This window comes from Gopherus flavomarginatus (genome assembly GCF_025201925.1).
Source record: "Gopherus flavomarginatus isolate rGopFla2 chromosome 11 unlocalized genomic scaffold, rGopFla2.mat.asm SUPER_11_unloc_1, whole genome shotgun sequence".
Lineage (NCBI taxonomy): Eukaryota > Metazoa > Chordata > Testudines > Testudinidae > Gopherus > Gopherus flavomarginatus.
The window spans coordinates 1570056-1582711 of record NW_026114602.1 but is presented as its reverse complement, the minus strand read 5'-3'; the positions used below and the strand labels follow the sequence as shown (position 1 = coordinate 1582711).

Below are 12656 nucleotides of genomic sequence, written 5' to 3'. Positions count from 1 at the left end.
TTAGAGACTCTTCTCCTTCTTTATGTTCTTGCTCTTCATCTTCATCTTCATTTTCTTCCTCATCATTTTTTTCTCCATCCTCTCCTGCATCTTCTCCATTATTATTTACTGTTATATATTAATTAAACCTCATGTTTCCCTCTGCAATTCTGAGTAAAGTTTTTGACAACACATGAAAATGTGTTGGTTTCATTATTTTATTGTTTTCTGTCTAGGTAAGGGCCGTAGCAGGTATGGAAGGAAGGAATGGAACACGTGTGACTGAATTCATCCTGATAGGTTTCCCTAGTCCCCGCGAGGTGGAGATTGTCCTTTTCATGCTTTTCTTCATCATCTTTGTGGTGGTGATGATTGGGAACTCCATCATCATCACCTTAATATGCACTGACAACCGCCTGCAGTCACCCATGTATTTCTTCCTCTGCAACCTGTCCCTCATTGAAATCCTCATGACTATGACCGTGGTCCCGAAAATGCTGGAGAACTTCCTCTCAGAGAGGAAGACCATCTCCTTTTATGGGTGCCTGGCTCAATCCTACTTCTATTTCTTGCTGGGAATCTCGGAGTATGTCCTGTTCGCCATGATATCCCTTGATCGTTACGTGGCCATATGTTACCCACTGAGCTACGGCACCATCATGAATGGAAAGGTCTGCATCTGGCTGGTGGTGGGGTCATGGATGGGAGGATTCTTCTCTATCTTGGTTCCTACCATGATCAAACTTGGACTGCCCTACTGTGGCCCCAACATCATCAACCATTTCTTCTGTGACAGTGCCCCCTTGTTGCACCTCGCCTGTGCTGACGTCCAGCTGGTGGAATTCATTGATTTCATCATCTCGCTGCCTGTGTTGCTAGGGTCCCTGCTGCTGACTGTCATCTCCTATATGTATATTATCTGCACCATCATCCGGATCCCATCTGCCAAGGGCAAGCAGAAAGCTTTCTCCACCTGTGCCTCTCATTTCACCGTGGTCACCATCGGTTACGGCACCTCCATTTTCATCTACGTCAGGACCTCGCAAGCCAGCTCCATGAACCTCAACAAGGTCGCCGCTCTGATGACCACTGCAGTGACCCCTATGCTCAACCCGCTCATATTCAGCCTCAGGAACCAGAAGATCAAGGAGGCATTGAGAGACTCAATCGCCAAGTGCCTGGGGCTCATCGAACATGCAGTCTGAGCTGGGCCAAGAAGGAGAGAGTGCAGAAGTATTGAGGCTTGGTATTCCCTAGTACCTCTGCTTCAAAATGGAAGGTGCCCATGGGCATGATTGTTCGGGGTGCAGACAACCTCCTGGAATTGACTGAGCACCCACAACTCCCACTGTTGTCATTGAGGATGCTCAGCATTTCCCTACAAGCACCCGGAAGGGTCACAAAGGAAGGCAGATGTTTTCTTTTCAAAGCTGTCCATTGTGTCGTTTAGCTGCTCCTTGTGTTTGTGGTGCTGATGGCTGGGTTATAAACTGACAAGTGATTTATAAGGGTCCCACAGCAGCAGCATTGCAGTGGTCCACCGATGTGGGACTTGTAGCATCTCAGCTAGGAACGAAAACCAGGATGAAGATGTTGATCATTTCTCTTGACCAGTGCAGAAGAAATGGGTGTTTTAGGAGGGAGATATGAAAAAATATACCAGTATGACTAAAATAAAAGTTTTCTTTCTTTCTTTCTTTCTTTCTTTCTTTCTTTCTTTCTTTCTTTCTTTCTTTCTTTCATGTCAGTAATGCAGAAGAAGCTGCCCTTAGAAGAGAAATATATATAAAAAAATTCCAATCAGAATATATAAAATAAAATGTTCTGCATTTAAAAAGGAAAATACAATGTATGCATCATTTATTTGCTCACAGTATATCCCTTGCATGAAAGTGATCCTCTCTATAATCAGCACTCTACAGATGTATAAACTGAGGTGCAGAAAGGTGAATCAATTTGCCCAACTCATACAGTGAGTCAGAAAGAGAATCCAGGCTTCCTCATTCCCAGCCAGCTACTCTAAACAATTAGACTTTCTTCCTGCCAGAGCTGGAAATAGAAGCCAGGAGTGCTGACACTCAGGAACCCCATGCTCTAACCACTAGATACCACTTTCATCCCTGAGTTGGGAATAGAAGCCAAAAGTAGAGCTGAGTGAATCACTGAGTTTTTTGGTTCAGTGGCCAACCCAAAAACTATGGAAAAATTAAAATAAAATTGTGTCAACCAGAAATGGATTTCTTTTCTTCCTCAAAATGAATAAAAACCCAATTGGATTAACCAAAAAACCCAAAACATTTTGGTTAATCTGAAATGAAACAATTAATTTTACTTTTGGTCAAATAAAATAGTTCATTTGACCGAAGTTATTATTATTATTTTATTTTGTTTGTTTCATTTTGTTCTGGGTGGGGTTTCTTTTCCATTTTGTTTGTTTGTTTTTTAAGAAATCTAACTAACCATCTAAAAATGTCATTTGAAAAAAAAGTCAAAATGGTGCATATAGAAAATATCAAAATGAACATTTTTTTACAGCCAAAACTACTCACCAAATTTAACCTGAATTCATGAATAGTTTTGGTCAGCCTGAAACTGCATTTTTTGACCAAAAAAAAATATTCATTAGAAAAAATTTGTCCAGCTTTACCCAGGAGTGCAAACTAATAGGCCACTCCGATGTAATATCTAGAGCCCGAATCTCTTAATTCACAGAGTCAAGGGAGGAGTTAGGAACAGAACACAGAACTATTTCTACATTCTATAAATCCAGTCTGGACACTTACTATCTGTCATTACCTCCTGATGGCTGATGCTCACAGATGATCTATATCTTTGACTGCCAGATGCTGGAACTGGATGTCAGAGGATGGATCACTTGAAAATTGCGTGTTCTGTTCATTTCTTCTGAAGCATCTGGCACCAGGCACTCTTGGAAGACAGGATACTGGGCTAGATAGACCATTGGTCTGAGCCACTATGGCCACTCTTATAAGACAAATTAATTCTACAAAATCAACAGTACTGAACTCTGGCAAGTAGTGCTGAGTTTATTCACCAAAAATATGCAGTTTTAGTTGACCCCAAACTGTTCATCCATGTGTGTCACGTTTACCACATAGTTTTGAGCAAACTGAAAAAAAGAATCTAAATGTTTTGATAATGTGGAAGTGAAACATTTCATTTCAATCGAACTTGACAAATTTTGCTTTGATTTCAGTCATTTGGCTAAAGGATTCATGAAATGTCATGGGAGTTTGGGAAGATGGGGGCCTGTCTTTTAACCTTTGCATGATGGGAAGTTTCTAAATTTGTGTTAAATCTTCACAATGTAGCCAAGATAAAATGTGTATGTTGCCCAATGCCACACAAAATGGTGGTGGGGGAGAGGGCAGAAGAAGGAGCTCCATTGTAACCTTTATCTCAGTTGTTAGGGTGCTCACCTGGTATATGGGATGCCCTGGTTCAGATCTGCTCTTCACATTGGATAGAGGGTGACACTGAACCCAGGTCTCTAATCTCCCAGGTGAGTCCCAGGCCTAAGTCTCTTTGTGGATCTGGGCCTCTGCCATCCTGTGAAAACCAAAAACAAGAGTTTAGGAATCCTCAGCCCCCGGGTGTGTCCAAACCAGTGTTATCTGCCTAAACCTACAAGTTATTAATAGGGTTGACAGAATTCAATTTTTTTTTAAAATAATTTTGGCAGATATTATTGATGCTTATTTTTAGTTTTTAATATTGTTTTAATTTTCACAGTTGTGCAAAATCACAGATTTTAAGCTTTATTTCCCCCTTCAATGTTTATTGATTTAAATTTTCACAGTTGCAGTCAATTATGGGGCAGGGGATCAGACAATAATTATTTAAAGAGGGTAGACGCTGAGATTCAGAAAGTTAAAGCTTTATAAAACGTTACAACACAAATTGGCAACATCACATGTCAAAATATACAAGGTCAATATCCTTAAATTAAACTCTAATCAGTGCTCAGGCAGCATTTTGCTTACTTTGCCTATCAGTCAATTTTGATTATCGATGGAAACATTTTTTCGTCGAATTGTGTGTTTGGTGAAATTGCTGTTTAGCGATATTTATCAATGATAATCTGTTCCTTCCCTGCTTAGAAATGAGGGAAATCTTCACCGCACCCTACACTGTCTTATGTGGATTTAGATGCGTTCAGAGCCCATCTACCAGATCGGGTTCCACAGGAGAAAGAAGTGCAGTCATGTCTATGTTTGCTGTGGTGTGCATGAATCATGGCAGAAACATAGGCACTTTGGGGACTTTTGCAGCAAAACTTTTGGCGTCTGAATTAAGGTACTTATAGGGCTCGGCAACAGCTAAGTGGGGGCTTTGAGGATCTCAGTGGTGCCTAAATTTTGAACTCAGGTGTCTTAAATAGTAGCGTTGTTTTAATTTAGATGTAATACATGCACCCAAAGGTGTTAGCATCACCCAGTCACTGTCCAGCATCAAATGGTGTTAACAAGTGTGACAGTTCCAGACCAGTGGAGTACAGGAGTCTGGTAGAAGGCAGATATACTGGTCACTGACTGAGTAGTTTTCTGTTCCCTGAGTGACCAGAGCAGGGGATACACTAGAGTAAACAGGAACCTACTAGAACCAATTAAGACAGGCAGGATAATTAAGACACCTGAAGACATTTAAGAAACTGCTAGAATCAATTAGGACAGGCTAGCTAATCAGGGCACCTGAGTTTAAAAAGGACCTCACTTCAGTTTGTGGCGTGCATGCGAGGAGCTGGGAGTAAGAGGCATGAGGAGCTGAGAGTGAGAAGACATATTGCTGGAAGACTGAGGAGTGCAAGCATTATCCGGCACCAGGAGAAAGGTCCTGTGGTGAGGATAAAGAAGGTGTTGGGAGGAGGCCATGGGGAAGTAGCCCAGGAAGTTGTAGCTGTCGCACATCTGTACCAGGAGGCACTCTAGACAGCTGTAGTCCACAGGGCCCTGGGCTGGAAGCCGGAATAGATGGTAGGCCCGGGTTCCCCCCAAAACCTCCCAACTCCTGATCAGACACAGGAGGAATTGACCTGGACTGTGGTATCTTAGAATATGTGCTAACTACTTATGTTAAACTGTCTGTTTGATCTTGTATTTAGCTGTGACACTCTGAATACCTTTCTCAGACCCAAGGAAGAACTATGTGCAGCTTGAAAGCTTGGCCTTGTCTACACTACAAATTTAAGTTGACCTAACTTATGTCGGCATACCTCTGCCACAGTAATTACATCACTAGTGCGTGTCTACACTTTGTTCTTTGTGTCATTGGTGCGACACACCAGCAGTGCATGTATCAATTGTACTATTGTGTGCAGCATTGTGGAATGGCTCCTGAAAGCCATTAATAGTTGACATAAACAATGCAGTGTCTACGCTGATGGTGCATCAACCGAAGTACATCGACTTTGACTCTACAGTGGTCATGGAGGTGGAGTTATTAATTCAATGTAGTGGGGTAGTTAAGTCAGTGGGAGCGAAATTTAAGAGTAGACATTTCCATAGTTAGGTCAATGAAAGCTACCTAATGTTGCCCTAACTTTATAAAGTAAATCACACCCTTGTCTATCTCACCCACAGAAGTAGGTCCAATAAAGGACATTGCCTCACCCACTTCGTCTCTCTAATATCTCTTGCAAGGTCTTTTGTTAATAATACTTAGTTCATAGGTAGCAATTTCTGTATAACCATCTAAAAGCACTTTACAAACATTGATAAGTACTATTCCCTTCATTTGACAGATGGGGAAAACTGAGGCAGAAGGTGATGAAATGACTTCACAAATGTGTCAAGAATATAAGCCTCTGCTTTTGATTCCCAGTCCTGTGAGATAGTCACTAAGCTAGCTGAACTCCCATCCGGGACAAGCAATAAAACACATGGAATTATAATAATTTTTTTCCCCACTCTAGGCTATTCTCTATAGGATAGGGACCTGGGAACACATCCCCCCCCTTGACCAACACAAACCCCTATCCATTCAGGGACTGAAACATTCGAGGCCCAATGTCACATATGTTCATCTGGGCCCAGCCAGGACACAGAATTTGGCCCACAGATTTCAGTCCTTATTTGTAGGGTAATAACTCACCTGGTCAGTCTGTGTGTGTAGGGATCGATTCCAGTACCAATGACCGACTACTGCTTGAGCCAACGTACCAGTTAAGTAATAGGCAACTGGAGACTCATAACTGTAGAAAAGGACAACAACCATTTACACCACAGTCACAACTCTAATCCTTATGAAATTGCACGGTGGGTGTAGGACTGCTACAATTTGGAGATGCTGCTTCAACCCGAAAGTATGTGGGTTACAACAGTGAGAGCAGACACTGACTCTGTGTACATGATCCTGAGTGACCTGCTAATACCAAACTTAGAATGGGCAGATTCTGATCTCCCTGGAACTGGTCTGAAGTATTTATACAGAGTCGTTCCGCAGAACCCAGGGTAGTACAGTAAGATTTATCCTACGTGGCTTAGATCAGAAACAAGGTGGCTAACTTTTCATTTAAATGAATGACAGGATGAATATGAGATGTAATGATCCTGTTTCTTGGGAACTTGGGATTCATACTGTCTTGCAATTTTGCCATTTTGATTAACTCGGTGCGGGCAAGGTTTTTTATTTCTGATATAAAATTTAAAATAGATTTGTTTTAAAAAAAAGGAAGTTTAAGATTGGGATTTTATTTGGAGTGTTCTCATTTTACTTTACGCAAAAGGCCATCTTCCATTCCAGTCCATGGGCCCAGCCCTATTCCCACAAAAATGAGAAGCAAAACTCTCATTGACTTCACCAAGAGCCACATCCGGGTTTGTTACTTCCATACAAAGAAAATTCCATTTCTCTTCTGTACTGCACGTCCTGTCTGGCAGCTCTTGGTCATATTAACAGTCACACTGGGGTGTGTGCATGGGGTATGAATGACTTCAGTGTGTAAGTATTTGGTGTGACTGGGCATTGTGTGTATCACACTTCCCAGGGGTTTCCAGGATTGCAAGGCACCTTGCTACAACCTGCCTTGAGTGTGAAAAAGGTTTGCCTGTACTTGCTGGGGGCTGACTGTGTGTCACCAGCAGCCTCTAGTAACACTAGGCCTCTGCAGACATTGCTCTTCCTTCATAGCTTAGCGATAGGCATTCGCCAACTCACAAGCCCACCTAGCCTCCAACCTCTTTTCCAGTGGACACTCCCAAAGTTCACAGATCCGCAAGCCCCAAAGGGATAGTGCCCACTTTTACCTCAGATTCATTCTCTGCTCAAAATACCATACCCAGATATATTCACAGTAAAAACAAGAAGTTTAATACAAAACAGAGACTGGAGAAGAAGCAAGTTTGCAGGTTATTTTGTGTACTTGAAAGCTTTGTTTAATTTTGTCTAATAAATTTATGTGTGTGTGGGGAGGGGATAAACAGGGTGCATTGGCAGATTAATGTGTTTGTGGTACATAAAAGAACCAGAAATATATTTAAAATGAGAAATATTAATTAATAAATAATTCAGTTATTGCCATAAACAGCAAACACAAACAGACTTGGAAGAATTCAGACTGAATCTGTGTCTACAAGACAGAGACTATCCTGGCACAGCTACATTAGTGTAGCTATGCTAGTGCGAACCCACAGCATAGGTGCAGCTGACACCAATGTGAGAGTGTTTTCTGTCAGTGTAGGAACACCACTAGCTAAATTGACAGAAAATGTCTTCCATGAGTTAGGGCAGCATAGCGTGTCAATGATGGGTGCGGTTTTTTCATGCCCCCGACTGATGTATCTATGACAACCTAACTTTTAAGTTTAGATCAGGCCTTTGGGGAGTGGGGTGTGTGTGTGTTGGATATAGATGGGGTGTGGAGTGTGTCTGTTTGGGTATATGGCAGAGCTGTGTAGGTGTCTGGGTGGGTGAGGTTTGTTCCTTTGCTTGGCACTGGCATGTACGTTAGGCGTTAGTGTGATTTCAATGGGAGTTAGGTGGCTAATCAGTGAAGGCATTTTGAAAATCCCACTAGACACCTGTATGTATCTTTGGGCACCGAAATGCCTGGAAGGTGAAGGTAGACAAATTCCTACATTTTTAATGGGGAGAGTAATTAAACACTGAGACAATTTACCAAGTGTTCCGGTGGATTCTCCATCATGGATAGTTTTTAAATGAAGACTGGAATTATTTGGGAGCAGTGCTCTCGCTTAGGTTGTACAGAAGGTCACACTAGATGATCACACTGGCCCCTTCTGGCCTTGGCATCTATGAATCCATATATCTGAAAATCTGGCCCAACGTGATTTGCCTAGGGTCACCCAGGGAAGCAACTGGACAAGTGTGGGGACAGAATCTCAGCCTCTTTCCTTGTAGGTCTTCGAAAAGGACCATCCCCCTGCCTCTGCCCCAGCATAATTAAAAGCTGCACAAGTAGCCTAGAATCTCCCTTCTTTCTTGTGGCACTGAGGGGTGGGGCTGGGGAACCAACACCCCAGCTTAAATTCTTGTTCACGTTACCACATGTTACATGAGGGTCTCAGGTCTGGTGGGCGCAATGAACCCAGGACCTCTGGGTTCTGAATCGCTCCAGGCTGAGCTAAAATCCCAAAGGATGTTAGCTCAGGCTATGGCAGACTCATCCGCCTCTGAGGTAAAGTAGGAGGTGGGGAGAAATGTACACATCATATTGTAATTAGGTAGAGTAACAGCAGGCACGTCCCTCAGTTCTCAGATTCCCAGTGCATTCCCTGGATGTGTCCTTCACTTGTTATAAATGTCCCAGTTTGGGACAGACAGGATTCAGGTGTGCGGAGAAGCTCAGGTGCTGCTTTGCAACTCCAAACCCTATTCCTGAGTGAAGAGGCAGCAGAGACATTGATAATCGTACCCGCATGAGCTGTTATTTAACTGGAGGACATTAATTTGACACAAGAAGAAGTATCTAGATTGCATCCAGGATAAATCTAAGGTACTAGATTCTCACAGAGCATTAGAAATTTTAGCTCTTCATTAATGTATTGATCTACTAAAGAGCACATGCAATTAGATTTTTAATGTCCTGTATAATGACTTTTGTGAGAGGGGGAGGGGTAGCTCAGTGGATTGAGCACTGGTCTGTTAAACCGAGGATTGTGAGTTCAACCACTAAGTGGGCCATTGAGGGATCTGGGGCAAAAATCTGTCAGGGACAGTACTTGGTCCTGCTGTAAATTCAGGGGACTGGGTTCAATGACCTTTCATTGTCCCTTCCAGTTCTATGAGATAGGTATAGCTCCACATATTTTAACTGTCAAAAAACAAAGCAGTTCAGAGTGCTCACACTCTTTATCTAGCTATCCCATATGCTCCCTCTATTCTTCTTAACCTTTGAGGATAGGACAAGAAGCAACAGGCTTAAATTTAAGCAAGGGTCATTTAGGCTGGACATTAGGAAAAACTTCCTAACTGTTGGAGAGGTTAAGCACTGGAACAAATTGCCTAGGGAGGTTATGGAATCTCCATCAATGGGGATTTTTAAGAGCAGGTTGGATAAACACCTGTCAGGGATGGTCTTGATAATACTTAGTCCTGCCTTGAGTGCAGGGGACTGGACTAGATGACCTCTCGAGGTCCCTTCCAGATCTATCTATCTATCTAATCTATCTATCTATCTCAGTGACTCTCAGGATTTGACTCTGCTCTGGAAATCCTCATATTAACATATACATTTTTTCTCCTGTGGCTCAAACAGCTGCGAGCACCATGGAAGGGGCTAACCAAACTGAAGTGACTGAGTTTATTCTCATGGGTTTCTCTGCATCCCCGGAGCTACAGTGGATCCTCTTTGTGATGTTCCTGATCATCTATCTGCTGACCATTGCCACCAACACTTCCATCATTGTCATAGTCAGGAGTTGTCCAAGCCTCCACTGCCCTATGTATGTGTTACTCAGCAACCTCTCCTTCCTGGAGATCTGGTACACCTCAGTCACAGTGCCCAAGTTGCTGGCTGGGCTTCTGCCAGAGAACAGATCAATCTCTGTACGTGGATGCATAGCCCAGATGTTTTTCTTCTTCTCCATGGGTTCCACTGAGTTCTTCCTTCTAGCAGTGATGGCGTATGACCGCTACTTGGCCATCTGCCACCCCTTGTGCTACTCCACTATCATGTGCAACATCTTGTGTCTCAAGCTGTCAGTGGTCGCTTGGGTGTCTGGCTTCTTGGCCTCCTCTGTCCTCACTGTGTTCATGTCCAGGCTGTCATTCTGTGGTCCCAACGAGATTGACCACTTTTTCTGTGACTTTGTCCCTCTGGCCAAGCTCTCCTGCTCAGACACGCATCTTAGCAAGCTCGTGTGCTTTACCCTGACATGCACCATAGCCGGGACCTCCTTCCTCCTCACCACTGGTTCCTACAGCTGTGTCATACGGACAGCATGGCGGACACCTTCAGAGGGTGGGCTCCAGAAAGCTCTGACCACCTGTGGTGCCCACATTGCAGTCACAGGCATATTCTATGGCTCAGCACTTTCTATGTATGCCCGCCCACCTGTGATGGAGTCCTCTAACATGGACAAGGTGGTGTCACTCTTCTACTGTGTCCTGACCCCACTGCTGAACCCCATCATATACACCCTACGGAACAACATGGTGAAAGAGGCACTGAGGAAATCAGTGACAACCACAGGATTGTTTAGGGTCTAAGGAAGAACTTTCCCCGGGTGGCTTCATTATGTGGAGTGGTACCAGGAACTATATCAATCACAAACCTCACTGAGTTTGGGTGGGAAGCAACCTTCAATTAGGATGAGTTAAGTAGAAGCCTCTCACCTAAGGCAAAAGGAGGTTGTGCTCCTGCTCAAGAGTTTGGACTGAGTGGATGGAGGGCTATTACTGAGTTGTGTGTGTGTGTGTGTGTGTGTGTGTGTGTGTGTGTGTGTGTGTGTGTCTGGGGTGGGGGAGGGGAGGGCAGAACACATAGAAGCTGATAACATACAGGAACAGAAAGAAAGGCAGAGGCAAAAACTCAAAAAAGTCAAGCAGTAGCTCGTGAGCCTATCGAGACTCTGGGAAAAGCTAGAAAGAGAAAGTTTTTTGCCTAAAGAGGTTTGAGGCTGTAAGCCTCTTTTGTTTGTTCTTGTTTTCTCTTGCGTTCAGAGAAGTAGGACTTTGTACATTCCTTGTAAATAAACAAGATTGCATCAAGGAAAATACTTCCATCTGTAATGTCTCCAGGATCCCAAAATATAACTAGATACTTTTTGATTCAAAAGGGGTCAGAAGTATTTGATGAATGCAAAACAATGTTATTCCAACACTGGTCAGCTCTGTAGGTGGTATACAGTTCCAGAGAATGGTGTGATGCCTTGTAAACAACAATGCAGACAAGGCTGGAACTCAAGATGTGTGGGAACTTATTTGTTTGTAATTTTGGTAGAAGCTGATTTCTACAACTGCCAAGTAGGGTGAAATCCTGGATTTACTGACTTCAGTAGGAATTTTGCCATTGATTTCAATCATGCTAGATTTTCACCCCTCCTGTTTAAGAAGGTCTATAATCACAGATACTGAGTCTACTGCTGATTGGGAATTTTCCATCAAAATATTTATCAATGGAAAATAAAGTTTCTGGAAAACTTAAATCTTAAACTTAAATCTTCCATAGGAAAATTTTGATTTTGCCAAAATATTCTCATTTTCCTGCTCCAATTCCTTTTTAAATTATCTCTCCACAGTGGAGGATTTCACCTAGTGAGACAGAGGGAGCCCTGCACCAGAATAGCGCAGAGCACACACCTGATAGCTAGACAATTCTAACCATTAGAGTGTGAAGTTCTGCAATTGCCCCCCATGAGGAGCAGTGGGGGCAGAAATCCTAACTTGCCTCAAGACTGAGCTTGATAAGTTTATGGAGGGTATGCTCTGTTGGGACTGCCTACAATCGCATGTGGCATATCTGAGCCTGTTAGTAGAAAATCTGCCCAACAGCCGGTGACGGGTCACTAGATCGGGAGGGCTCTAAGTTACTACAAAGTATTCTTTGGCTGGTAGGTCTCACCCACATGTTCAGGGTCAAACTGATAGCCATATTTGGGGTCAGGAAGGAATTTCCCCCCAGGTCAGACTGGCTGAGACTTTTTGGGAGAGGGGGAGGGTCACATTTCTCTGCAGCTTAGGATATGGACCAGTTGCAGGTTTAAACTAGAATAAAAGGTGGATTCTCTCTACAATTTATATTCTCTCTATAACTCTCCATAAATCATTATGTGAGTTTGACATTGCACTGCATATGATTCTATGAAAATATGATAATAAATGTGACTATAATGTAACTGGAATATGCTTCATTCAAAAGGTTTCTTGTAAGGTATCATTACAAAGATTATAATCTACTGAGTGTGATTATCCTGTTTGTATGTATGTATCATTCTTGTATCTGAAACTAGAAATATGAAATATAACTCTGAGGTCCTATTGTAATTGTACAAGGTGTGGGCCATTCATGGTGGCTTGGAATCTTAATGGCTCCTATTAACCAGGACAATTGGTTGTAAATGGCTCTGTTTACTTTTAAGTCTTCCTGTAGACATGTGTGCTGGCAAGTGGTTAACAAAGTCTTCCAGTGACATGTGATCATGTCAGTCACCTGGACTGGAATGCATCTTTAACCTGGAGCTTTTCCATTTAGAAGG

General features: G+C 42.8%; 2 protein-coding genes across 2 annotated transcripts; both read left to right on the top strand.

The window, feature by feature from the left end:
* The first annotated feature begins 233 nt into the window (after positions 1–233).
* Positions 234–1184, top strand: LOC127040914 (olfactory receptor 6M1-like). The gene has a single exon (XM_050935456.1). It carries the CDS (start codon positions 234–236, stop codon positions 1182–1184), a length of 951 nt encoding a protein of 316 aa, XP_050791413.1.
* Positions 1185–9726: 8542 nt separating this feature from the next.
* On the top strand, positions 9727–10668 carry LOC127040898 (olfactory receptor 6F1-like). The gene has a single exon (XM_050935446.1). The coding sequence runs from the start codon at positions 9727–9729 to the stop codon at positions 10666–10668; it is 942 nt and encodes a 313-aa protein (XP_050791403.1).
* The last annotated feature ends 1988 nt before the right edge of the window (positions 10669–12656 follow it).